At 38.9% G+C, this 26,255-nt stretch overlaps 3 protein-coding genes across 11 annotated transcripts; all 3 read left to right on the top strand.

Annotated features, from left to right (window-relative positions):
• Positions 1-4: 4 nt before the first annotated feature.
• On the top strand, positions 5-7,615 carry LOC103481862 (uncharacterized). Of its 4 annotated transcripts, none has more exons than XR_014085012.1 (5): positions 5-815; positions 1,324-1,457; positions 2,192-5,834; positions 5,904-5,962; positions 6,058-6,619. XR_014085012.1 is itself a non-coding variant. In XM_017310734.2 (4 exons), the coding sequence occupies exons 1-3, from the start codon at positions 5,812-5,814 to the stop codon at positions 6,492-6,494; spliced, it is 519 nt and encodes a 172-aa protein (XP_017166223.1). In that variant the 5' UTR covers positions 5,687-5,811; the 3' UTR covers position 6,495; positions 7,106-7,615. The 4 variants fall into 4 exon arrangements, 2 of the variants coding, with proteins under 2 accessions (XP_017166223.1, XP_081456552.1); XR_001777617.2 differs by having other exon boundaries at positions 1,232-1,457; XM_017310734.2 differs by lacking the exons at positions 5-815; positions 1,324-1,457 and adding an exon at positions 7,106-7,615 and having other exon boundaries at positions 5,687-5,834; positions 6,058-6,495.
• A 694-nt stretch (positions 7,616-8,309) lies between these two features.
• On the top strand, positions 8,310-13,247 carry LOC103481861 (uncharacterized). 2 transcript variants are annotated; one of them, XM_008437642.3, is made up of 3 exons: positions 8,310-8,713; positions 10,204-10,323; positions 10,690-13,247. In XM_008437642.3, the coding sequence occupies exons 1-3, from the start codon at positions 8,650-8,652 to the stop codon at positions 12,222-12,224; spliced, it is 1,719 nt and encodes a 572-aa protein (XP_008435864.1). In that variant the 5' UTR covers positions 8,310-8,649; the 3' UTR covers positions 12,225-13,247. The 2 variants fall into 2 exon arrangements, with proteins under 2 accessions (XP_008435864.1, XP_008435863.1); XM_008437641.3 differs by lacking the exon at positions 8,310-8,713 and adding an exon at positions 8,763-9,091.
• A 3,531-nt stretch (positions 13,248-16,778) lies between these two features.
• On the top strand, positions 16,779-25,841 carry LOC103481856 (uncharacterized). 5 transcript variants are annotated; one of them, XM_081600429.1, is made up of 3 exons: positions 17,581-18,009; positions 22,846-23,226; positions 23,281-25,841. In XM_081600429.1, the coding sequence occupies exons 1-3, from the start codon at positions 17,853-17,855 to the stop codon at positions 24,303-24,305; spliced, it is 1,563 nt and encodes a 520-aa protein (XP_081456555.1). In that variant the 5' UTR covers positions 17,581-17,852; the 3' UTR covers positions 24,306-25,841. The 5 variants fall into 5 exon arrangements, with proteins under 5 accessions (XP_008435857.2, XP_081456555.1, XP_017166225.2 ...); XM_008437635.3 differs by lacking the exon at positions 17,581-18,009 and adding an exon at positions 16,779-17,197 and having other exon boundaries at positions 22,846-25,841; XM_017310736.2 differs by having other exon boundaries at positions 17,581-17,871; positions 22,846-25,841.
• The last annotated feature ends 414 nt before the right edge of the window (positions 25,842-26,255 follow it).

Genomic DNA, 26,255 nt, shown 5'->3' with positions numbered 1-26,255 from the left:
GACCGCAAACGATCTGTTGTTAAAATAATCGCAACAAGCACAAAAATGTATGCGCAAGAGAACAACGTTAGTGTCATCTGTAGGATTTTGCTGCTGTTAGACGATGTTAATGTTTATCGGAGAGTCTGACCAATATCAAAACAATCCCAGGTCTAAGCTGTTTTAATAAACTGCTTACCGATACATCTAATGTTAAGCAACAATGATAGGTTGTGCACGAGTAATAGTAGCACAATTTAAAAAAAAAAACGAGTGACCGCGAAACAAAAATAATCAGACATAAATCGAAACAGCGACAGCTTCAGGTACATAAAAATATATATTTTTTAAAAATGCCAGCCTCAGTTTGCAAAGAAACTTGTTTTCATAAATGTATAAATTTTTCAATAAATCCAAACTATTTTTCTGTCCAAAATTTTTTTGTTTTTTTATTTATTTGTTTATTTATTTATTTTACATTAACATTTAAGGTTGCAACATGACAAAATAAGAAAAAGGTTATGAATAATATTGCAAGACACTCTTAGAATTTCAGGGGTAGGAACTTTTAATTGGATGCTTTGTTGAAAAGAACGGAGGAACAAAATAATGGTAGTACTGACGAAGCTAGTGCTTTTGGAGGAGGTGGTTAGGATGCTTTTACAGATTAGTTTATGATGAACGATATAAGAAGTTTAAGACAAAATTAATGGCATAGCAGGGAGATCCCTGGTCACAACCTGATTAACAAAGGACGATGGAGGCTAAATAAATCCGGAAGAACCCATAATCTTCATTTGATGGATTGAACGGAGAGATTAAGCGAGAAAGCGCAGGTAAATACGGTGTGACCTTCTTTCCTGAAGAATGCATACAGATGCAGATTATCATAGCTACCTGATGGAAGTAGATGGAGCTGAGCGGTTTTCCAATCGTTGTGATTTTTCTGTTTGTGAATTTAGATGAACCAAAAAAATGCATAGGTGTGTAAAAAGCGATGCCTGATCAAAATTACATCTAAAATTAATTAGTCGTTGGCGGTATGGTCTTCTTTCTACTTAAGATACATTTTTACTATAGCTTTAATTAAAAAGTTTAGTTCAATGTAAATCAGTTGATCTTGTAAGTAAAACATAACATGAAAGTAACTAAACTCCCGCTTGGACGAGCTGTACGCTGGTCCAGTACGTCAAAGCGTCCGCCATATTGGGAGTGGAAAGAACCAACATGAACTTAACTTGTGTTTTTACAGTTCCAGGCATCCTTCCTAAAGCAGCAGAAGTGGATTCATGCTGGATGCTCTAAAGTCTTAATTTTATAAATATCTTTTATCAACAACAAAAGAAGAATCACAAGTGGAGCGAGGATGTCTGAAATGATGAAGCTTGAAGCAAATGAAGCTCGAGGATTCAGCTTGGAACCTCCTGCAGCATCCACATCAAAACTAGAGGAGGAAACACAAGACAACAAAGATCTCAGTAAGTGGTAATTAAGTAGTTTTAATGATGCTGCAAGTCCTTGCTGACATCACAGTTTGTTTATTACTCTGTAGCTCAGAATTTCATTAATCCTCATCATGCATCTTTATGTATTGCCTGGTCTAATAACTGCAGCACAATCTATTAAGCGCTTCATAAGCAGACAACAATCTTTTCTATAAAGACGTTATATTTTCTGCACTATTATAACATTGTAGCAGTCAGTGGCCTCATGAATCTTAAGATCCCCATGTAACATCTCTTCAGTGAGGAGTTGAGTAGCTATATCAAGTTATACTCGGACACACACAGATCAGACTCAGTTATTCCCTTCAGGTGTCTCTGTCATCCCATCAATGGTTTGTTAATCTGAGGCTTAGACTTTTTATATCAAACAGAAGAATAAATCTGAATAACATCTCTTAGCTAAGCAATTCTAAAGCAGCTACAAGAAAAGATCTTGTGTCTATATGGTGTATTTTATCTGATGTGCATGAACATAAGAGAGGTTTAGATCTGTGCTACAATAAAGACGCTCCATGTCTATGAAATGATGCCTCGTCCCCCAACGCTCTGAGGCCACCACAATCCAATGACTGTTTTGAAAAAGTGTGTCAAATTTACACAATCTGGAATACGGCTGTTGACAGTATTATTTCACATATAGTAAAGTTAAATGTTAAGGTAGTTTGATGTCAGCTAATCTTTTTCCCTCTGCTGTTTGTCTGTTTTAGTGTTACTTGAAGACGATCAGCAGCAAATTGTAATCAAAGAAGAGGTTTCCTGGAACACTAATTTGGACCAATGCAGTTCAGAGCTGACTCAGATAAAAGAGGAAAACGAGGAACTCAGGATCAGTCAGGGGGAGAAGCAGCTTAATGAGGGACTGGAGACGGATACCAATGAATTCCCCCTTATGGTGGTTACTGTGAAAAGTGAAGGTGAAGAAGAAAAAGCTCAGTTCTCAGAACGTCCTCAGGTCAAAACTGAAGAGAGCAGAGAACCAGAACTTCCCACCAGAAGATCAGTCGAACAGATAAAAACAGAAAGTGATGAAGAGGACTGTGAGGGACCAGAACTCTCAACAGATCCAGATCAACCTGGTCGTGTGCAGCCAAAGACGGATGAGAAGGCTTTAGACTCATCCAACTCTACTAAAACCGAAGCCAGTGATGATGAGTACTGGCAGAAATCTTCTGATTCTGAACTTGAAACTGAAGATGGAAACTATAACCCATGTGCACCAGTGTCAGGGGGAAAATATGGTGCAGGAGGGAACTCTGTGAAAATCACCTTCAGCTGTTCTGTGTGTAATAAGCAGTTTGATTCAAAGTTCAATCTCAAAACACATTTACGAGTGCATACAGGGGAGAAACCGTATGGCTGTGACGACTGTGGGAAGCGATTTACCCAGAATGCAAATCTCCTGCGGCACAGGCTGGTGCACACAGGCGAGAAGCCGTTTGTCTGCGATATTTGTGGTAAAAGATTTAGCCAGAGTTCAGCACTCAAAACACACATGACTGTCCACACAGGAGAGAGGCGACTTAGCTGCTACATTTGTGGTAAAAGACTCGCAACAACCTCAAATCTTAGAGCACATCTGAGTGTCCATACCGGAGAGAAACCATTCAGCTGTGACGTCTGCGGAAAAAGATTTAACAAAAGAGCAAATCTCCGGGCACATATAACACTCCACACAGGAAAGAAACCATTTAGCTGTCATATTTGTGATAAAAGATTCACTCAAAGCTCTATTCTTAGGAGACACATGGACGTCCACACAGGGGAAAGACCATACAATTGTGAAGTGTGTGGTCAAAGATTTACTACAACCGAAAATCTTGAGGAGCATATGAACACTCACATCAAACCAACTGACTGTGAAGTTTGTGGTAAAATCTTTACCAAATCTGCAAATCTTCTGGCACACATGAGCACCCACACTGGAGAGAAACCATTTGCTTGCGATATTTGCGGTAAAAGATTTACTCAGAACTCAACTCTGAGGAGGCATACGAATGTCCACACAGGAGAGAAGCTGTTTGGCTGCAGTGTTTGTGGCAAAAGGTTTACTCAGAACTCAACTCTCAGTCGACACATGAGCGTCCACCCGGGGGAAAAGCAGTTTGGCTGTGATGTTTGTGGTCAAAGATGTGGTACGACAGCGGAGCTTAGAGCACACATGAGTTCCCACGAAGGAGAAAAACCCTATAGGTGCAACAATTGTGGCAAAAGATTTGTTCGAATCTCAAACATGAAGAAACACGCGTGCATCCAGTTAGAGAAATCATCACGTTCATGACCAGCATGTTTAAAGTGTGTTGTTGGGCTTTTATTAGAATGTAGTCATATTTCTCATCTAGCTTAATAGCAAAAGATCACATTATCAATTTACTTCATGTGAGATGGAGTTCTGCATTCAAACAGATGAACAACCCCCCTCGCCTTCCAGGGCTCTTTACCTTTCCTTTTATTAAAACTGACAGTACTCTGGATTTCAGTTTTATTTCAATAGGTATACAAAAAATATACTTGGAAACTTTTAATGTCATAAAAATGCTGGACTGTATACGGTGAATTTGTTTCACACAGGGCAGTGTTAGACCTTTAATTTTAAATTTCCTAAGAAAATGTACCTACAGTTGCAATCTGAAATATTTAACCATCTCAACTTACAGGCCTGTGACGATTAACCAACAAGAAATGTGTTGATGCATATACATATATTTCACTCATTTGACTTGTGCATAGTGTTGTATAAGTTGAATACTTGTTTTCACATATAGGTCAATAATCAGTTCACTCTACCCAACAGAGCTCACATCCAAACATGTTAGATTAATAGAAGGTGGGAATGGGGTTGGACAAACTCACAGACTTCTAATTATTTGTCTTAGAGTGATTTTTGCATCACACATAGATGCCTTCCTTTGTGAGGTTTCTGTGAAAATCACAACTGAAGTCAATGAAGGATCATTAGATGTTACTCTGTTTTCCATTACAAAGACTCTAAGCTTTAGGTTTTCTGTGTTAAAATGTGAAACGTCAAACCTAATTAAATTTACACCCAAATGCAATATTGTTTATTTCCAGTGTTATATTAATGAATCACTCAACTAATAAAAATGCTATCCAAAGAAACAATGATAGATCCTTCCAATCTTTCTGGGTTTTTCTGTATTTGTGATTGTGAGTTTGTAGGTTCCTTGCAGGTTACCAAAATGTTTTCTGCAGCATTCTTCTTGTCTTGATCACAGGAACAATGCTTCTCTTAATTCCTTTAATTGCTCCTCTTCATGCGTTCCAAGGCATTAATGCTGCCTTAAATCTCCCTAAATTCAACAATATTTTTCTTGAACATCTCTAGCAAGAAAGCATCAGAACCGTTGCTGCGGTGCACCTTATCTTTGAGCTGACTTACTGTTGAGCTTGGATCTGTTGGACTTGTTTCACTATACACTCCAGTGGAGTTAAATTAAATTTACATCTTGACTGAATTATTCCTGACCTCTCGTGTGTATTTAATCTATGGAATACCAAGCAGTTTCATCAGTTTCTTCAGATCAGTAGGACTCCCATGTTTTTTCTGTGGGTTTTTAATTTTCCCTTTCTCTTTCACTGCCAATAAAATGTATCTGTCTTTTTATTCGGTGTATGTATGGTTTTGACTGTATACACAAATATTTGTTTGACTCGACATCATAGTTAAAAGATGACACTAAAGGCCGAACATTGAAAAGTAAAGCAAATAGGTGTTTTCCTGCTAAAAGTCCTAGAGACGTTAAATGATGTAGAAGCCATGTCTGGACCTTGCAGAATAAATAGAAAAATGTCACTGGAAAGGAAGACATCTAGAAAACCACTTCAGTCACTGGAATGAATGAGTCAAGACCATATGGTTGGACTTTAATTTGTAAAATATATTTTGTCAGAACATGGAGGTTTTTGCTTGCAATAAAGGCATCTGCAAGTGGAAATTGCTTTTTTTTTCTCTCTGCCTTAGAAAAATGAGCTGCACAAGTACACAAAAGCTATGCAATGTAAATTAACTCACTTTTAATGGTAGACTTAGTGTTTAATGTAAAAACCTTTCTGTGGTTTCAAGTTGTTTGTGTCACAATTGGAGAAAAGACATTTTTATAAGCATCTATGATCGATCAAATACAGGTTTGTAGATCTTAAGTGTTTCCCATAAACAGCACTAATTAAACTGAGCAGAAGTCGTGGATCTGCAGGGCTCCAGGTGAGCATGATCAGAATGATGAAAGCAGCTGAGCCCCTAATATAAACTCAGCTGCAGCAGCAGAGTAGTTACAACACAAAGCTTTGTCTGCTCTTTGCAGAGAGCAACATGCCGCAGCAGTGTGTTTTTAGGTATGTTTTCCTCTATATGACCTCTTGTTAACGTTTCTCTGTCTTCACTGAACTTTCATGTTTGAACAGGAATTCCTGGATTTGCCTATTGTTGTTCAGTGTTGGAGCCTGTGTTCCTGTCAGGAAAGGTAACGATGCATTTTTTTTTTCTTGTGAACGCCTCCAGCTGAATAACTGTTATCTGAATTAATTTTTTTATTTTATTTTTTTTCCCTCACCGCAGATCAAAGAGTCCCCCAAGCTGGCTCTACTACTAGTGGTGTTTCAGTTGATTTTGGCTCTGGTGGTGCTGGGTCCAGTGCTGGCTTTAGGTCTGCTGTTGGTGTCTCCTCTGTTGTTGATGCTGGTTCTGATGTGGACTGTTCACCTGCACAGGATGCACATATTTTTCAGATGATCGCTGACATGCTGAGCCTGGACCCCCACAGTAGTCGTCCTCTCCTCCAGGCTCACTGGAGCGCTCCTCAGATTCCTCAGGGAATGGCTGCATCCCGCCCTGTGAACCCTTCATCCCTCATCGTCCACACAGACGGCGACTACCAGCAAGCAAGAGACTTCCCATCTGACTCCAAATACACCCAGGATACATTTGACCACATCCCTGTACCTGGAACCCCACAGCACCCAGGCAGTGGGTCTAAAGAGCACCAGAAGATCTGAGGTACAGACTTGCTGCAGTGGATTACTTGACATCCTAATGTGATACTAACTTCCGTTTCCTGCAAGAAACTACAGAATTGACTCTGGAAGATGACTTTGAAAATAAAACTTGATCTCGCCTCTTATTTTTCTCTTGCTCTGTTTGGTGAAATTTAAGCATAAACCTTAAGACTTAAATTTATCAAGTTTTTGGTTGTGACCAATTTTTTTTCTTAAGTTTCGTGGGTTTATTTTTTGTATGCATGGTATCTCATGCATACACGTTTAACTCGACTAGGAGTCGAGTTAAACGTGGTTTCAGAAACCTGAGATGAGGTTTCTACATGGTCAGGCAATGAGAAAATTGTGGCCCGATTTCAACCATTATGACAAGTTGGGTAAAATTCCAGCTGACATTTTAATTGGTCTGTACCAGTTTCCTGTACGAGCTTCAGATTAGTTCAAAGCCAACCTGAAATTTAGAGATTTGGTACAAGGCATCAATTTGGGGAAATTGGTGCACAAATGTGTGAGCTTGAGTTGCCAACCATGTTTTCTCTTCGGTAAGTCAAGCTGACGTACTGTTTCCACACCAAATTAACTTTTGTTTTAAAATGTCTCTCAAACCACAGATGTAAAACCGGGAGGGGACAAATACTTCAGTGACAGCAGTTTCCCTTCCCAATATGGCGGCCGTGTTGACGTTTCTCTGATGCGCAGAGATGGAGCATATCTTCTGGGAGAGATTTTTGTGTCTACAGAAAATTTCCCGTTAGATTATTAGGATCCAAACCGTGTCAAGTAAATGATGATGGAGGCTGAATAATCCTGGGAGGATCAAAGTTGTGAAAGAAACATTCAGTGGCTTTTTTTCCAAGCTGCAATCACTGATGGGGGAGAGATTGTTCTACAGTAACGGATTATTTGACCTCCAGGAGGTTAAATAATGTATTTGTTGCTAAATACTTTTAGGCGAACCGTCGCATTGAATGCTTTATGTACTGTCGCTAAAATATGTAAACCCTGTCGTTTAATCGGTAAATTATTCTGAGTGCTTTGGTAATTAACAGTTTTTAATATTTCTGTCATCTCCACATTACGTTTAATTTAAATGGAATCTATTAAATTATGGACAACCCTGACCATCCTCTTTGTGAGACCGTCTTGGGAAGACGGAGCATCTGCTGCTGCATATTTCTGCCCAAAACAGGCAGGGAATTTAAATTTATATTGCTCATTTGTATTATGTATTCTTCCAGTTTTTGAATAAGTGCAGAAAGTGATCAATTTACTGTTTCAGTAATATTTATGGTGCTGGTTTCTCCTGTACAGGAGAACTTTTGTCAGTATTGTTAGCTGTGCGGTGGGTGGCAGACATAAAATCATTAACATTTTTGTTTGGATTAAAGTGCTGTACTATTGAGTTGACAATCATTCAGATAGGCATATTTTATTAGAAATACTACATATTTTATTTAGATTACAAAATATCCGGTGTTAACGATAAAATTTGTGTGGGTGTTGGCAGACAAGACAGCAAAAGGAAAATACAAAAATCCACCAGCTTTATAGTAAAAACAAGAAAATCTAGGGTAGAGTCTCATTAAACAAAATCATATGAAAGAATGTCAGAGGTGGCATGGAGAAAGAAAATGAAGATGGTTTTATAGGATTAAAAAAATAGATGAAATAAAAAGGAGGGAAATTTCATAACAAGAGTAAGACTTGGACATGAAGGAATTATACACTTCTTAAAATACAAAATCATAATACAGGGAAATGTGATCAATGTGGAATGGATGAAACCAAAGAACGAGTTATAGTAGACGGTTATAAATATAAGAGAGAAGATATGAGAATATAGTCTGAAAAAATTAAGTAAAAGTTCAGATACACTCAAAATTAACTGCAAACATATACAACAGTTGTTTTTTAAAGAGAAAAAAATATGTAGAAATTATACAAGTGATTCACACTTCATACCAGTAGGTGGCGGTAAGGCACATCTTCGGGTTTCTTGCCAACCGCCGAAAAAAAAAAAAAAGAAAAAGCAGAAGAGCATTTTGAATCTACCGGATGTCGGTGTCTTTCTTATGTGTGAGCCTTTCGATTCTCAGTCTAATACAGTTTTCCATCACAGCAAGAACATTAGAGGCGTGAGAGGACCAGTGTTACGATGGAAAGCTGCAGGTCTGGAAAACAATGTAGCTACGTTGACTCTGTAAAGGAAGAGAGTGAAGGTAAATCACTAAATCTAAGCATTATATTTAGATTTGATCATTAGCATCGATGGAAGCATGAAGTAAACAGGAAATAGCTGCTTATTGGGGTGGGTGCTCTGGCGTCAAATATGTATACTGAGACCTACAACGATAGACCTAAACAGCCAGATGTCGCCAGGGGTCTGTTTCAGGAAGCGGAATCTGTGAACGCTTCAAGAAACTTCGGGGGTAATGCTGCGTTCCAGTTGTACTCGGAACTGGGAAAGTCCGACTTCCCAGTCGCCCTCGGAGGTCGGATTTTCCACGGAGAAACTGGGATCGACTCCCACTACCCACAGTTACTATTTGTGTGGTTGATTTCTCGTTTCAATATGGCCGGTCCTCGCATCAACAACAGTAAGCTGTGGTGGAAACGTGCTTATTTGACGAGATACACATGTAGACGTGCGTCTAAAATCAATGTTGCATGTACCGCCTGCAACTGTAAGCTGGACAAATTAAAAGTAGTGTTTGTAACAGCTATTGCAAACAGACGTTCATGGGCGTCGCCATGTTGAAATTCCGACTTCTTAACAAGATTGCGGTTACCTTGTGTCTGACGTAAAAGCCACCTCCGAGTTCCCACTTCCCAGGTAACTTGAATGCAGCATAAGTTTGGACATACCCTGGGTATTTGGTTTCAAGAAGCCACTCCAGCTGCCTTTAGCAGTGTGATGAATTTTTACAGGCACACCTTGAACATCGTATAACTATTTTTTTAAGCTTCTGAAAAATCAAATTGGGAAGTTTTTTGTTGGAGGTGGTACACATTAATTACTTAAAACCTTTAGTTCTATATTGCCAATTTTGATAGCATCAATTATTCAGGGAAGAGATTAAGCACAGAAGGGGAAAAAAGGAGACTGAGGCAAGAGACAAGAATGAGGCACCATTAGGATTAATGATCCTAATGGTGCCTCAATACCCAATCATATTGAAAGAGGCAACAAAATGGAGAAACGGAATTAGTTTTAATTATCTCTGATGCTGGCTCAGCAAAGACAGAGGTCATGTGAGTAATAATTTTTTTTTCTTCCCTTTTTGACAAATTTGTTACAATGGAGGGAGATGCAACTGAGAAGGATGAGAACAACAAAAGATTAGCCCATGGAACCAAAAGACACAAGAGACACAGATGCAGCTGTGATGACAGATAGAAAAGATTAAAAGGAACAGATCTATAGTTTCTTCCTGAATAGCTTTCCGTGCCTACAAATATGTTTTTCCTGTTAGCCCTGAGTTATCATGTGGAAGAGATGTCCAAAGGGGTAAAGGGACAAGAGAGAGCAGCTGAAATGACAACAAGGAAGAGAGAGAAAGAGAGAGTGTTAGAGCTGGGAGTTGCTCTAACACTGAGCTGTGGTCAAGCTCACTAATCCCCTAAACATCAAAATTGAAAAAAGTACTTTCCACAATACACAGATCTTGAAATGTGAAATGTAAACAATATGTTTTTGTGTTTCCTGCAGAAGAGCAGCAGCCGTTGGTGATTAAAGAAGAGGTTCCTGATCTGAGCAGTTCCAGTTTGGACCAGCAGAACCTCAGACCTCCTTTACTGGTTTTAAACAAACTTCAGTCCGGGAGAAAAGGTTGTTTGTCTTATGCTGTGTATGTCTGTGTTTACCCTTTATTTCTAAAAAAGCAAGTTCAGTTCAAAATGAAATTAAGACTTTTGCTTCTAACGTGGACACAGTAAAGTTATTCTGGTTTTAAATTTCAAGTGGTTTTACAAGTTGCTGAAAAATATGAGCCAGTTTACTATGTTAAATTGTCCATCTTTCTACTCATTGATCCAATAGTTTGTGGAGGTTAAATGTTACAGATTTATCAGCATATTTTCATGCTTTTGCATGTTTTGTAGGCACAACAATTTTACCATAACACTTTTTTTGTTTTTCCACAATAAACAGACATTGGTAGAAAATCTAACCAAGAGGTCTATGTGTTTGCTGCAGGAAGTCAGCAACTGTGGGTGGTTAAAGAAGAGGTTCCTGATCTCAGCAGTTCCAGTTTGGACGAGCAGAACTTCACATGTTTCCAGGTGAAGAAGGAAGAGGAGGAACAGTGGATCAGTCAGGATGTAGGGCAGCTTACTGTGAAGAATGAGGAAGAAGAGAAACCTCAATTGTCAAAAGTTCATCGCATCAAAAGTGAAGACAGCAGAGAGACAGAAGCTTCAACCAGCAGCTCAGCTGCAAAGGTGAAAACAGAACCTGATGGAGAGATCAGTGGAGGACCAGAACCTGACAGAGAGTCAGATCCAAGTACTTATTTACAGCCAAATATTAAAGAAAGTTATTCAGCCTCTTTTGAGACTGAAGACAGTGATGAAAGCGAAGATGATAATCTATCAGGATCTGGATCTGAAAATGAAGACAGTGATGAAGATTGGAGGGAACCCAGAACATGTCAGTCTGGTGTAAACAGCAAAGTGGGACGTAAAGCTGCCGAAAAAACCTTAAACTGCACTGACCACTTTAAACAGTTTGTGAGGAAGCAGATGTTCCAGAAACATATGGCAGGTCATTCAGGAGAAAAGTCTTCCAGCTGCTCGGTTGAGAAGAATCACTCTAGAGGGAAGCAAAATGGTGATACGAAGATGGGACTCGAACCAGGCAGAAAATCCTTTTCTTGTGATGATTGTGGTAAAACATTTCAGAAACTAGGTGCTCTTAAATGTCATGTGAGAATCTATCGCTGTGAAAAATCAATTGTTTGTGAAGATTGCGGTAAAATCTTTCACAGTCGGTGTCATTTGAAAACTCACCATAGACCCCACACGGGAGAAAGACCCTTTGTCTGTGATAAATGTGGTAAAAGGTTTACCCGGAAGCCTGGCCTTCAAGTTCACATGACTTGCCACACAGGAGAGAAACCATTTCAATGTGAGATATGCGATAAGAAGTTTACCTCAAATGGATCTCTGACGGCCCACATGACAATCCATAAAGGGGAAAAACCATTTAGGTGCCCCGACTGTGGCAGATGTTTCAGACTTAAGGATGTTCTAAAAAGCCACATGATAACCCACTCAAATTTAAAACCGTTTGTCTGTGGGTATTGTGGCGCCACTTTTACACGGAAACAAAGTTTACTCCTGCATGTTAGACTCCACACTGGGGAGAATCAGTTGTCATGTGATCAATGCGACAAAAAGTTTGTCCTTAAGAGTCGCCTTGTTAAACATATGCAGATTCATCAGAAAGAGGAGAAAGTGGTGGCCGGGAAGGGAAACTTTGCTTGTGAGGAATGTGGAAGAAGGTTTGTCCAGAAGCGGTATTTAAAAAGTCACATGCTTATGCACACAGGAGAGAAACCATTTAGTTGCGATCTGTGTTTGAAGTTGTTTACACGAGCGGAAAATCTGAGGAATCACAAACTGAGGATCCACAGTAAACAGAGATTTCATACTGAGAATTCGTTTGGAAAGACTTTCTGTACAAATACCACGGCAGTTCAGATTATTTTGCTTCCTTTTGACCAAGATTAGCTTTAACATTTTGAGTTTGACATGATCTCTTTGCTTCATCGTAAGCAGAGCAGTGTCTGGAATTAAAAAATAATGGGGAAAACGGCCTTAGTTCTGTGATAAAATGATTTTGGCAGCTCATTGTCCCAATATCTCTGGCCAAGCATCTAATGAATTTTAATTTTATTGTGTTCATTTATATTTTGTATTATTTCTATTTTTAACAAGTGTATACAAAAATGAATTTATTGTTTCAGTATGGTGTATGAAGCACAAAATGTTACAAGAAATGTAGAATAATTGCCTTATTTTTACATTTATGTATTTTTTTGTTCTAAATAGAGGTCATGGGCAGTAAAGTGTCTGACTGACATGATGTAAGGATGGATACCAGAAGAGTTGATATTTTTGTTGATAACAGTTGAGCATCTTTGGCCTCTTGGCTCATGTATGGAAAAACACAACTGAGGTCAAACACACACAGTAACAAAGATAAAAATTCTGTTTTATACACAATCTTCTGTGAAAAGTTGTCAATGTGTCCGTAGTGGATCTTGATGTGCTGACTCAAGGCTTACAAATCAATTATTGAATGGATTTTATGTAAAAAAAAATCAAATAAAATAAAAAATCCATTCAACAGTTATCAGTTACCAGTGCATATTTTCAAACCAGATCTTCTTTACAATCAATTTTATATAAATATGCTTGGATACAACACTCAGAACAAACAGCTTATTTAGCAGTGACTTTTTGTGGTTTACCCTCCCTGTGGATGGTTTCAATGTTTGTTTTTCTGAACATCTGCTCAATCAGCAGTCCTCCCTGTGATTGTGTAGCTCACTGACCCAGACTGAGAATCCATTCAGAGGCTCAGGAAACCTTTGTGGATGGTTGTCAAGTTAATTCAGTGATTAGAGTGACACAACAAATTTTCAACATTGAAATGTTTTTCTACTTTTCGGAGACACTGAGTTTAGTGTTTTCATGATCTGTAAGCCATAAATGTAACGATTACAAGAAATAAAGGATTGAAATACTTCACCCTGTGTAAGAAATCTAGATAATGAAAGTTTCACTCTCTGAAAAAACAGTCAAAAGATATTCAATTCCTGAATGATATTTTAACATTTTCTAGATGTAGCTGTACATATGTCTCAGTTTTTAGTCCAGTCCCCTATAACTCCTGTTATGTTCGTTTCTGAGGTACAGCAATAATGTTCCTTTGTCAATTTGGCCTCCAAAACATTTTTGTATCTGATTTAACTCCAATACTAACAATTTCAATCAATATTTGTGCAAAGATGGGGTTTTTTTATTTCTCACAAATGAAGGATTAATGACGACAATTTACTCATTTGGATGATGAATGTAATTTAAATTTTTTACGTCCACTGAAAAAACCTAGACACAAAAAAACTATAAATATCCTTGAAATTGGCTTCTTGTAGATTTTTTTATATTACATTTTAAATTTTTGTTTTCAAGGGGTGAAGTTTATAAGGAACTTGAGACACATATTCTTTTCTGGGTCAAAGTGACCCGCTGATTAAAATCAAGACAAATGAGTCATGCAGAGAGTATTTATGTTTTCCACCCACTTGTGCCGAGTTTCCACTCAGTGTGGGTAGAGTTTGCCCACTGGAACAGAAAATATATATTTTTTCAAAACGGGTTAATTTGACCCGCAACAAAACAGGAGGGTTAAGAAAATCTGAATGTTGTAGGATCCTAATATGTCCATCAGATGGCAGCAGTGAGACACAAGGCAGCGTGTGGCTGTGAAGATGCCTGATCAAAATCCTTCTGCGGTCCATAATGTGAATCACAACAAAACCGGAAAACTACATGCTAATTGCTTTAACATCAAGTATATGTAATTTAACAGAAAAATGATTAATAATATATTAATCATGGTTTTTGAAAGGAGAGGAATACCGATGTTCTAACGTTGTGTTTAGAGCATGAAATTAGCAGAGCACAAGTAAACAATTGAAAAATATATATTGCAACTGCATTATTGAGTTTAAAACAATAATTCATAGAGTAGGACCGATATTTTATTAGACATACTACATACTTTATTTGGGATACATAATATTGGGTTTAACAATGGCATTTGTGTGGGTACCAGCACAAATGTTATTTTATTTGAGTAAAATGAAATGAGAGTGCATAACATGGCAAAAAAAGAAGAGTCAAAATACCATCTGCAGCTTCATAGTAAAAACAAGCAAATCAGAGGGAAAATGTCATTAAACTAAATCCAAAGAAATAATTGGAAATAAGGTGAGATGAAAAATAAATAGTTTTATAAAATCCAAAAGGCAGTGGGTAAAATTAGAACTGGGAGCAAAAATACAAAGGATGAGAGGCTAATAAGATTAAGACTTGAATATGCAGGATTTAAAACTATATTTTTAAAATGTAAAAGCAAAATACAGGGAAATGTAATGGAAGAAACCACAAAACATTAGACTGTCATAAAGATTTATAAAGAGAGGGTTTGTAAAAGTAAGGAAAAGTTTAGTATATTAGTAAAACTAAAAGAAGAACTTAGAGTGAGCCTTCCGTGACTGGGCCGGGGCGTGGCCGGACGATGGTCACCCTTCTCCGTTCGCGCACAGCATGTTTGTGCAGAACGTGGTGCTAAATGACCTGCAGACTAGATAGGTCAGTCAAACTTTATTAACAAACCAGCGTTCTGACAACTATTCCAGCATGTACCACGCGCTTCTTCTTCTACGGGCGAAAATGAAGTCGTCGGCTGCTTACCGTAGTTGCCAGACCTGTTGTGGCTCAATATTGGTCCATATATAAGGCGCACCGGATTATAAGGCGCACTGTCAGCTTTTGAAGAAATTTAAGGTTTTTAGGTGCGCCTTATAGTGCGGAAAATACGATATTCTAACATGTTACTATTTACAATCCAATAATCAGATTAAAGTTAACAGTATAATGACTGTCATTCCAGGATGAACACTCACTTTAGAATTTGCCTCACAACTAGCAAGCTACATACTCTGGTAGCACAGGCAGGCTACCAGATTCTGATATATCTTATTGGTCAAAAGACATTTAATTGTTGGTCAAAATGCACTGTTATAAATTGACTGGTAATTGAATTGGTTCAACCTCTTTCTAAAACCAAAGTAGAAAACAGCTCATAAAATAGGACTCAGCAGTTTTAAACTCAATACAGCAGTTTGACCAACAAAAATAAAATCCGAAAAACAAGTTTTGTTCTTCTTGAACAACTCTCTACATCAGTGCAACAGTTTGATCTACAAAATAAATAAAAATGATACTTTTCACGTCTAACAGACACCTTAACTCCCCACTGTTAACTCAGTCTCACTTTCCAGCCCTTCAGTAACTTACCAAACATGAGCCATAAAAAACACTGAAGCAAAAAGCCCAAATGTTTTTTTCCCTGTCATTTTCAGCCGCAAACATTTAACTAAAATATCTACGGATTTGTGTTTCTGTCTCTGCCTCCCTCTGACTCTCTGCAGCCTGATGTTCCTGCATGGATTCACAACAGACACTACAGTACAGTGTCAGAATGTGAACTAAATATAAAAAGTATGTTTTTATCATACAGAATGAGAATTTAAACAACTTCATTTTCAGATGTATACATTATTATACATCTCAACTCTATTTATTGTGTAGCAAAAAGTTTCATTAATTTATTTTTAAACCTCTCCTCAAGCACTTTTCTTATTGTCTCCTAACCATTACCATTATAGTGTGGAAATAATAATAAAAATATTGAAACGTTGAAAGAAATCAATCTGACATCAGTCTTCACCCTTTCTCCTTCCTGGTTTTTATTGAAATTAATATAATTTTTATATCTTCACACTCTGAAACTCCACCTGGCTCTCCTATGTCTTCCCTGACCTGCTCCTCTCATAATAAAATAGTCTAGTTTATTTAAAAATGAAAAACAGTTAATACATATTTCAATAAACTAAATGAAGACCTCTCCAGAGCTTCTTCGCCTTACTTCAACATCATTCTAGCACTGCTGTTCTCCTAAATATCTATATAATATAATATAATATAATATAATATAATATAATATAAATACATGTTAAGTGGTCAGTATGATCAGGCGTTGCTCACTTTAAATAATAAAAAGGCTAATTTGGTTGCTATTTCAGTCTCATTCTAAATCATTGTGACTAGACTAGCTAACTTTTAAACAAAGTTAGCAGTAAAATTTTGGACATATGACTATTCCAGAATTAAAACGGCTTAACCAAAAAGATTTAGTTCTATATATGAAAGTAAACTGACAACAAGATGTTATAAACGAGCGATATTCATGGCAACATTCCTGACAGACAGTTTGTCTCATTCAAACGGAGTTTCTCTGACTCCGTCTGCTGCTGCCTTTAACTCTGAGCCGTTCAGAGGGGGGAGGGGGAGGAAGCGCTCTGCTGAATGCGCTGTTTTGCGCCTTCAAAATAAAAGCATGCGAGTAGAAGATTTTAAAATTCTTCGCAACTGCGGTGAAATTATTGGGGGGGCGGGGGGGGACAAATGTGGCTCTCTCCAACATTGGGGGGGACATCCCCTCCCTCTTCCTACGCCTATGGGAGGGGCACGTAATTTTGGACAAGGCGATCAAAAGACTGCACGATTACGGAAGAGGATTGGGGCCACTTGAAAAAAAATAATATAACAGTTCTCAGAATTCTGGGATTAAAGTCAGAATTCTGAGAAAAAAGTCAGAATTCTGAGATTAAAGTCAGAATTCTGAGATTAAAGTCAGATTGTTTTTTTCTTTTTTCCAGTGGCCCCAATCCTCTTCCGCAGCACGATACTTCCGCTTCATTTGGCTCGAAATTGTGTGGAGCTGCACATCACTATTCTAACCCTATTCTCAATTAAAGCCAGAACATCAGGTACCAAGATTACAATGGAAAGTTGCAGATCTGAAGAACAATGCAGCTTCGTTGACTCTGTGAAGGAAGAGAGTGAAGGTAAATCACTTAATTTGGTCACTAATAATTATGATCATTAGAATCGATCGAAGCACGAGGTAAACAGTAAAGAGTTTATTAGGGCAATCGTGCGCCAAAGACGTATAGAGTTACAACGTTTCATCGACACAAATTCCTACACATCGCCAAAAAGTCTTAAACCTTGCGTAAAAACGGACAGGGTGTTGTAAAACCACAGAAAGAGGCCTTGTGCGAAATTCTGTCCACCAGTGAAAATCCGTTTACCCTGTGTCGGGAGCGCGCACAGCAAACAGAGAGGCGCGGATCCGGCCATTTTTACTGTGCTTAAGATCACGAAGCTGAAGTTGGTTTCCGATTCGGTAAACGACTCACGTCAAGACGGTGCCCGTCAGTTTAATCGACAGCTGCTGCTAAAAAACAATACAGGGCTTAAAGAGCTCCGGCCGGGGGCCGGATTTCCGCGTTTCCCCATCAGATACGGTTCCCCCTGCGTCTTCTTGCCGCTCCGCCCCGCCCACGGTCCGCCTCAACCAAACTGTAGATAAATAGACAAAGATGTCTGCCAATCAGAATTCTAGCTCCCGTGTTCTTGACCAATGATTGTAAAACGGTTTGTAGAAAAGAAGCGCGTGCGATCGGTTCGGCGATTAAATCAAATGCGATATGAAAGAAGATGGAGTTTGTCTCACCCGGTAAAGAAACACGTTTACTTGAGAAAGGAATTAAAAACAAGTGGCGCTGGGCATGTCTAGAGGAAAGGGGACAGGAAGTTGGCGGAAATTTTTCCAAAAGGGGGCGCTGGGATGCCTTTGGGGGGCGTTTGGTCGAAGGTAAACTTTACACCTTACAATCACAACGATACCAGTTTAGACTTTGAGCAACTTGCTAAAACTGTATTTCGTAACATTAAATCATGCCTGGCTGCAACTGTATCGATGGCAGCTCTCCTTATATTCAGTGTTTGTAGCTTCTTGGCGCAGCTCCGCTCCTGCTAGTAGTAGCTTCACCGCATCAGTTCAGGGTTACACCGGCTGATGACGTTGCTGAGATTCACTTTGTCTGATGTCTGATTTTCTAATATTTTATGTTTTATTGAGGATTTTTGTACATATGTTTTGGCAGTTCTGTGATCATGTCAAAGCAGCAACTTGTATTAAAAAGTGTTTTATTGTCCGTCTGGATACTGCCCGCTTCCATGGAAGGACAACAGAAAATCGCTCTTATAAACATGTAATTGCTAAAATCACAACACCCTCACTGTGTATCCCTCTGAAAAATGAACCAATTTAAATAAAGAAATCCCTCCATGAGTGATACCACGATAGAGAGCGTTCATTTTATAGCGTTAACACCGGAGCTGTAAGTGGTCCGGTATGAAACGGGTATGATAGAACAACGATACCACAACACTTTTAAATTTGTAAATTGTTTCTGTTGTTTTAAAAGGTTTATGTCAGTCTGCCTTTTCCGCATCGATACGTTTCCCGACCGCCGTATACCTTAGGGGGTTAAAAAAAAACAAAAAAAACGACGCGCACATTGCGCAAAACTGAAACAGGTGAAGCGGGACATAAAACGGAGCGATGAACTAGATGTGAATTGTGGCATAAAAACAGAGAATCCGATGCTGAACAGTGAAAAATCAACACATGATGTAAAACATGATGATTAGGCGGCGCAGCAGGTGATGAGTGAAAATTACTGATGGTCAATAAACGATAAAATAAATCTAGCAACAGGAAAGAAACTAAAGTGGACATAGCAATAAACCAAGAGAGGATTATACTAATCAAAGGAAACTAAATGGAAATGAATGAAGAACAAAATGCAAGAATAAACTAAAAAACTAAAGTAAATACAGATGAATAAACTGGTATAGCAAGACCTTTTGAGCAATAATAAATACAGAGACTGTATGGCAAGAATAAACAGACACTATATTCCAGATAAAAGGTAAAATAATATTGAAGTGCCATGGGTTTGTTGAGACCATATCTAGTACTGAGAATAAATGTATCTTACAGACCATAACAGTAAATAACATATCACTTATTTATGTTTTTAATTAGATTTGTTATATTCTTCAATATTATTTTTCATGTCAGTGTTAATGTCATGAGGCTGATGACTCCATGACACTTTCAATTTGACTCATTAGGACTTGATTAAGAACCAGATTTGTTTTTGTAATTTCTGTCCAGTAAAACTATTAATCTTTAAATCAATAGACAGGTCTATTTAAAGATATAATCCATGTTTCTGTCTCATATTTGTATGGCATTAAAAGGACCTGGAACTTTTGTTTTTCCACTGAAAGCTCTGGTTTGCACAATAACAAAACCCCTAAAATAAACAAAAATGGTCTTCTGTGGGGTCCTGCAGAGTTTTGTGTTTTTTAATCGTCAAGAGAATCAATCTTTTCCCAACTTTTGTCATGTTCACTTCAGCCTGACATTTGTGATAAATATTAAGGAAACTCACGCCCTTTGTCAGTGCTCTCCAGAAATGGGTCAGAGACTGGATTGGAGGTTCCCTCCCCCGGTCTATCATCAAGACTTGGTCCGTCCCCCTGACTTGAAGCTTCATGATTTTTGGGACAGTGTCCAGGTAGCCCGCAGTTGTAAAACACGGCCTCTTCGTCTGCTGCAATGTGGAATGTAGTGTCGGGTCCCAGAGTACAGGGTCAAGGCAGTCAGGTGCAATTCAGTGTCTCCTTTGTCTGCCCTTTTCTTCTTTCTGTCCTGCACGACACCGTCGCTGTGCAGCACATAACGTTTCAGATAAGTCAGCCTCATGACAAACCAGAGTGTTTGCTAAATGCTTCTTCCATGCAGTGAAGGACATCTTCAGCTGCTTCATCAGGGCGTTGTTTTATTGTCTGCAGGATGGTGTTGACAGTGCGCTGTGGAAATTGTTTTTGTAGTCCGATGCACAGCACCTCAAAGGCCAGATGATAAGGGGCATTGGGGTCAACTTTGGAGCCCTCATTGTTATGGTCCACATTTCTGAGACGGACATTGGGATGTCCAGCCAGGCAGGCAAGATCGCTGGGTTTGATTTTTGTAGCCATGCGTCGTATTTCAGCACAGTGGGACACATTTCATTGCACAGGGTCTTCAGTTTTGTGGCAAACGTTTTTTCTGTTTAGTTGAGCATCCATGTTTCTGCTCTCTGCTGGGAGTGGACGTAGACTGCAGGGCGGTCTTGAATCGGGCTGATGACAAAGCTTTGCTGCTTTTCTCCCTGGGAGGAGGCGGTGCTGTCTTTCCAGGGTCTTGTGGGGCGTTGGGGTGGCTCTTCGAACCGGGGGACGGGAGTCCAAATCCAGATCTGCCTGGAGAGCCTGGATCTCCACCTGGGGTGTAGGAAAAGGGGGTGAAGTGTCCCTTTGTCTTAAAGGGGAAAGGGCACCCACATTGTCAGTGCGGCCCGCTTTTTTTTCTATCCATTTTTCATCAAGCTGTGTTTGCACCTGTTTCAATTGTTTTACACTAAAGCTTCCTCCTTTAGGAAAGTCATAATTCTGTTTTAAGCATGCAAAACAGTCGTTCCCTTCCCTAAGAAGAGCCTAAGAGATATTTATAATCTTGCATGTTGTGATTTAATGTTGATTATGTTTTAAGAATTGTGATGATTATGAACTATTCATAAAGTATAAGAATAAAGTGTATTACATAGTAACCTTAGTGCTGTAAGTAGGCCAAAGGTCAGTTAGGGTCAAGACAGAACGCAGGAAATTGGAAGTGAACGAAGAAGGAAGTACAAAAAAGCAGAACTTAAAACTTGAGCAAGAGGAATTTGGAGCATTAACTCCAAATGGCCACAGAGTAAACAAAAAAGGGAGAAGTAAGTCACTAAGGGTGTTGACCAGTACCGTTGAGAGCCTGAAAAGAGGAAGAAAATGCTTCGTACCTAATGGAGCAGTTGAAGTCAACTTGTGATGCAGACAGAAGACCTACAGAGAACCGCGCCCTGGAGCCACAGAAATATAAAGACTGCACAGCTGGAAAGGGGAGAAGCCAACAGCCTTTGCACCTGGTTCCTGATTAGACTCCCGTCCTCAACTCCCCTATAGAGATCTCTACTTGCTGCAACTGACTTGGTCGATGGACTAGAATTACACAGCAGATAAGCTGAACAGTTCAGAGGACAACAAGATACATCTCACATCCATCCAGAGGAAGACTCTGCAGTGATTAGCAACACAGAATAAGGAAAGGTAGTAGATGGAGTACATGTGATTTTGAGTTTTATTTTGAATCTGAAATCATTGATTATTAAATTTGATATGTTACTTAACCCTGCCTGAAAGCTTGCTTAATAAAGATGCATCAAAATTCTAAGATGAGAGAGAGCTGCCGTCAACAGGTGCAGTTTTTGGAGTTAGGCAGCTGATTGCTTCACTAACTGAAAAAGGGTATGACACTTGCATGTAAGTGGCTAGATGAGTCTCGACATCAGCTTGTTCTTATTATTCTTATTAGAATAAGATTCCTTGAGTCTTATTCTAATAAGAATAAGACTCAAGGAGTTTAGAAATTCTCTGGACCTGTTAGATCAGGGGTCTCAAACTCAATTTACCCGGGGGCCGTTGGAAGCAGAGGCTGGGTGAGGCTGGGCTACATAAAGGATTCCACAAAAAACATAAAAAAAATATCCTCAAATGTCATCAACATGCTTAGACTGTCATGAAAAGAACAGATACAGGTCGCATTACGTCAAAAAACAAATCGGAATTGGGTCACTTCAGGCTGCAGTGTGGAATAAGTTTATTCCACTTGGCATCGCTCTTGTTCTACGTTTCACAGAAGTCTTTAGCCAGCATGAAGTCAGTGAGGCTTAGCCTAGCACAGAATGTCAGCCATGACGAGGAACGGCAGGCGGGACTTCCTTCAGAGGTCCGCTCATCATGTGGGCCGCACTAATATTATACTTTCATATCACGGTGGGGAGGGGCTGCACAGTATTGCCCTGACAGCCTCGGTGCCTTCCCTTTCCAAGGAAAGTCAGAAATAAGACCATATAACTGCTTAAAGAAGAAATTAGCAAGGAAGATTGGAACATACTGAAATAAATATAAAAAATGTGGAAGAGCATTCATTTTGACGCAGTTAATGACGAACCAAGCAAGGACCTACGCTCTAAATCTAATTTCATTTTCAGTAGCAGGGGAGAAAAGGTGGCCTTAAAAAGATCTTCAATTTTATATGTTATTTGAATTCAAAGGTATATAAAGCTATCATTATACCTAAAGGGCAAGGTATGGAGGGGAAGGGATTTGGCTGCTAAACTGATGGGAAACAGCTCACTCTTCAACAACACATTACTTATAACCCTCACAATAAACAGTCCTTGGTGTAAAATATAGCCAAGATGTCCATGTAGCCCTGTTGCAATAAACAATAAATAGTCACATAATACATTAAAACTTCATAATTTCATTTGTTGTTTGAGTATTTAACATGTCTTCCAGTTCCAGTGTTAAATATTCAATAGAATTTAAAGTTTACTAATGTGGTCTTGCATTATTATAACATTACCATTATATCACCTGAAAATGGTCTCAAAACAGCAATATTATGATTTATCACAATAACTACTTGGACAATTTATCTTCAAGCAAAATTTGTCATCTTGACAGACATATGTTGATGTGTTTCCTACAGACGAGCAGCAGCTGATGGTTAAAGAAGAGGTTCCTGAACTGAGCAGTTCCAGTTTGGACCAGCAGAACCTCACATGTTCCCAGGTGAAGAAGGAAGAGGAGGAACAGTGGATCTGTCATTCTGAGAAGAATGAAGACGAAGAAAAACCTCAGTTGTCAGAGGTTCATCACATCAAACGTGAAGACAGCACAGAGACAGAAGCTCCAACCAGTAGTTCAGCTGAACAGATGAAAACAGAACCTGATGGAGAGATCAGTGGAGGACCAGAACCCAACAGGGAGCCGAATCCCAATCCTAATTTACAGACAAATATTGAAGAAAGGAATTCATCCTCTTCTGAGACTGAAGTCAGTGATGAGAGCGTAGATGATAATCTACCAGGTTCTGGATCTGAAAATGAAGGCAGTGATGAGAGCGTAGATGATAATCTATCAGGTTCTGGATCTGAAAATGAAGACAGTGATGAAGATCGGAGGGAACAAAGAACACGTCAGTCTGGTGTAAACAGCAAAGTGGGACGTAGAGCTGCCAAGAAGGCCTTCAGCTGCCCTGACTGTGGTAAACAGTTTGTGAGGAAGCAGATGTTCCAGAAACATATGGTAGGTCATTCAGGAGAAAAGTCTTCCAACTGTTCGGTTAAGAAGAATCACTGTAGAGGGAAGCAAAACGGTGATGAACAGATGGGAAGGAAATCCTTTTCTTGTGACGATAGTGGTAAAACCTTTAAGAAGCATGTTACTCTTAAATCTCACATTAAGAGAATCCATCGTGTTAAAAAATTAGTTTGTGAAGACTGTGGTAAAAGCTTTCACTATCAGGCTCAATTAAAAAATCACCAGAGACTCCACACAGGAGAAAGACCATTTGCCTGTGATAAATGTGGCAAAACATTTAGCCAAAAGTCTAGCCTTCAAACTCACATGGTGTGCCACAGTGAAGAAAAACCATTTGCCTGTAAAAAATGTGATAAAAGGTTTAGCCGGAAGACATACCTTAAATTGCACATGACCATCCATAAGGGAAAAAAACCATTTGCATGCAGCGACTGTGGCAGATGCTTCAGACTTAAGAGTGATCTAAAAGCCCACATGCTAACCCACTTGGATGTAAAACCATTTATTTGTGGGTATTGTGGTGGCAGATTTACTCGCAAAGCAAGTCTGCGTCTGCATGTTAGACTCCACACTGGGGAGAATCTGCTGTCATGTGATAAATGTGATAAAAAGTTTGCTCGGAAGTGTCACCTTGTAGCACATATGCGATTTCATGCAAATGTGGTGCCTGGAAAGGGAAACTTTGCTTGTGAAGAATGTGGAAGAAGGTTTGTGAAGAGGTGTCATGTTGAAAGACATATGGTTATTCACACAGGAAAGAAACAATTTAAATGCAATATTTGCTTGAAGACGTTTACGAGAGGTGAGAATATGAAGAATCACAAACTGAAAATTCACAATGAATAGATATTACAGTTCATTTGGAAAGATTTTCTGTCAAAATGCCACAGAAGTTTGCATTTTGTCTCCTTTTACTAACAAATATATAAAAAAAATGATGATTCCACCCTAGGATTTTCCTCCCACCAAAGTATATGCAGCAGCTAAGAAGATGTTGGCAGTCAACACATACATTGCTGTGGCAACAATGGGCCAATTCTTATCTATGTATTGTCATGATGGAGAGATCAGCACGAGGATGAATGCGAGCAGTCGGAAAACAATGAGGGCATGGAATGAAAACCAGCAATCAGACCTGAAACCTGGGAGTAGTGATGGACTCTGACCTGAACCTTCAGAGCCACATTAAGACAGTCACAAAGTTGGCCTTCTATCACCTGAAGAACATCTCCAGGATTAGAGGACTTATGTCTCAGCACGATCTAGAGAAACTCATCCATGCGTTTATCTTTAGCCGCATTGATTACTGCAACAGCGTCTTCACAGGTCTGACCAATCAAACAGCTGCAGCTGATCCAGAACGCTGCTGCTCGTGTTCTCACTAAAACCAGGAAGATAGAGCACGTAACACCAGTTTTAAAGTCCCTACACTGGCTCCCTGTAGCTCAAAGAAGAGACTTTAAAATACTGTTGTTAGTTTATAAATCACTGAACGGTTTAGCACTACAATAACTTAAAGATCTGTTATTGTTGTACCAACCGTCTAGACCCCTCAGATCTTCTGGTTCTGGTCTGCTCTGCATCCCCAGAACCAGAACCAAACGAGGAGAAGCAGCATTCAGTTTCTATGCACCACAGATTTGGAACAAACTTCCAGAAAACTGTAAAACAGCTGAAACACTGGGCACCTTTAAATCTCAACTTAAAACCCACCTGTTTAGAGTTGATTATGGCTAAATTAGGATTAGAGTGCGGGTTTTGATGTCTTTGATGTTTTTCATCTTTTTATCTTTTTATCTATTTAATAATTTATTTTTATTTCTCTTTCTCACTGTTTACGTTTTAATGATGTAAAGCCCCCCGGAAAACGTCCCAGTTAAACGACGTTTAACTAAAGTTCTACGGGGTTTAGAGTCTCAGTTGACGGTGTTCAACTAAAATCCTAGAGGTTGGAGTCCTTGTCAAACAGTGTTTTTGACTAAAGTCCCAGAGGGTTTGAGTCCCAGTTAAACGATGTTTAACTGAAGTCCTAAAAGGGGTGTGGGTTTGAATGTTTTTATCTTTTTTAATATCTTTCTTTTCTAAATCTCTTTCTCACTGTTTATTCAATGTCACACGCTGTTTTTATTTTAATTATGTAAAGCACTTTGAAATGCCTTGATGCTGAAATGTTCTATACAAATAAAATTTGATTGATTTGATTGATTGTTTGGGTTGTGGGTTACTATTTGGTTAAAGAAGAAGTGCAGCACAGTTCTCTGTGACCTTATTATGTCACTCTACGATATATTTTCATTTACGACTGACACTGAATTTGAGGTTTTTCTGAGCTGTAAGCCATAATCATCACAAATACATAAAATAAAGGTGTGCTGTTTTTCATGTGTGGAATTTATTTAATATGTGATTTTCATTCTTGAAATAAGTGACTAACATATTTAACTTCAAGATATTCTGTTTTTTATTCGGTGTATCGAATAAAAGAAGAAAAACCATTAGCATGCAGCAACTGTGGCAGATGTTTCAGACTTAAGGATGTTCTTAAAAGCCACATGATAACCCACTCAAATGTAAAACCGTCTGTCTGTGGGTATTGTGGTGCCACTTTTACTCGGAAACAAAGTTAATTCCTGCATGTTAGACTCCATACTGCGGATAATCAGCTGTCATGTGATCAATGTGATGAAAAGTTTGTCTTTAAGAGTCGCCTTCTAAAACATGCAGATTCATCAGAAGGAGGGTAAAGTGGTGGACGGGAAGGGAAACTTTGCTTGTGAGGAATGTGGAAGAAGGACA

The sequence above is a fragment of the Poecilia reticulata genome, chromosome 19 (assembly GCF_904066995.2).
Source record: "Poecilia reticulata chromosome 19, P_reticulata-male-v2, whole genome shotgun sequence".
NCBI classification, from domain to species: domain Eukaryota; kingdom Metazoa; phylum Chordata; class Actinopteri; order Cyprinodontiformes; family Poeciliidae; genus Poecilia; species Poecilia reticulata.
The sequence above is the reverse complement of the archived record's forward strand: the minus strand, read 5'-3'. Positions and strand labels throughout refer to the sequence as shown.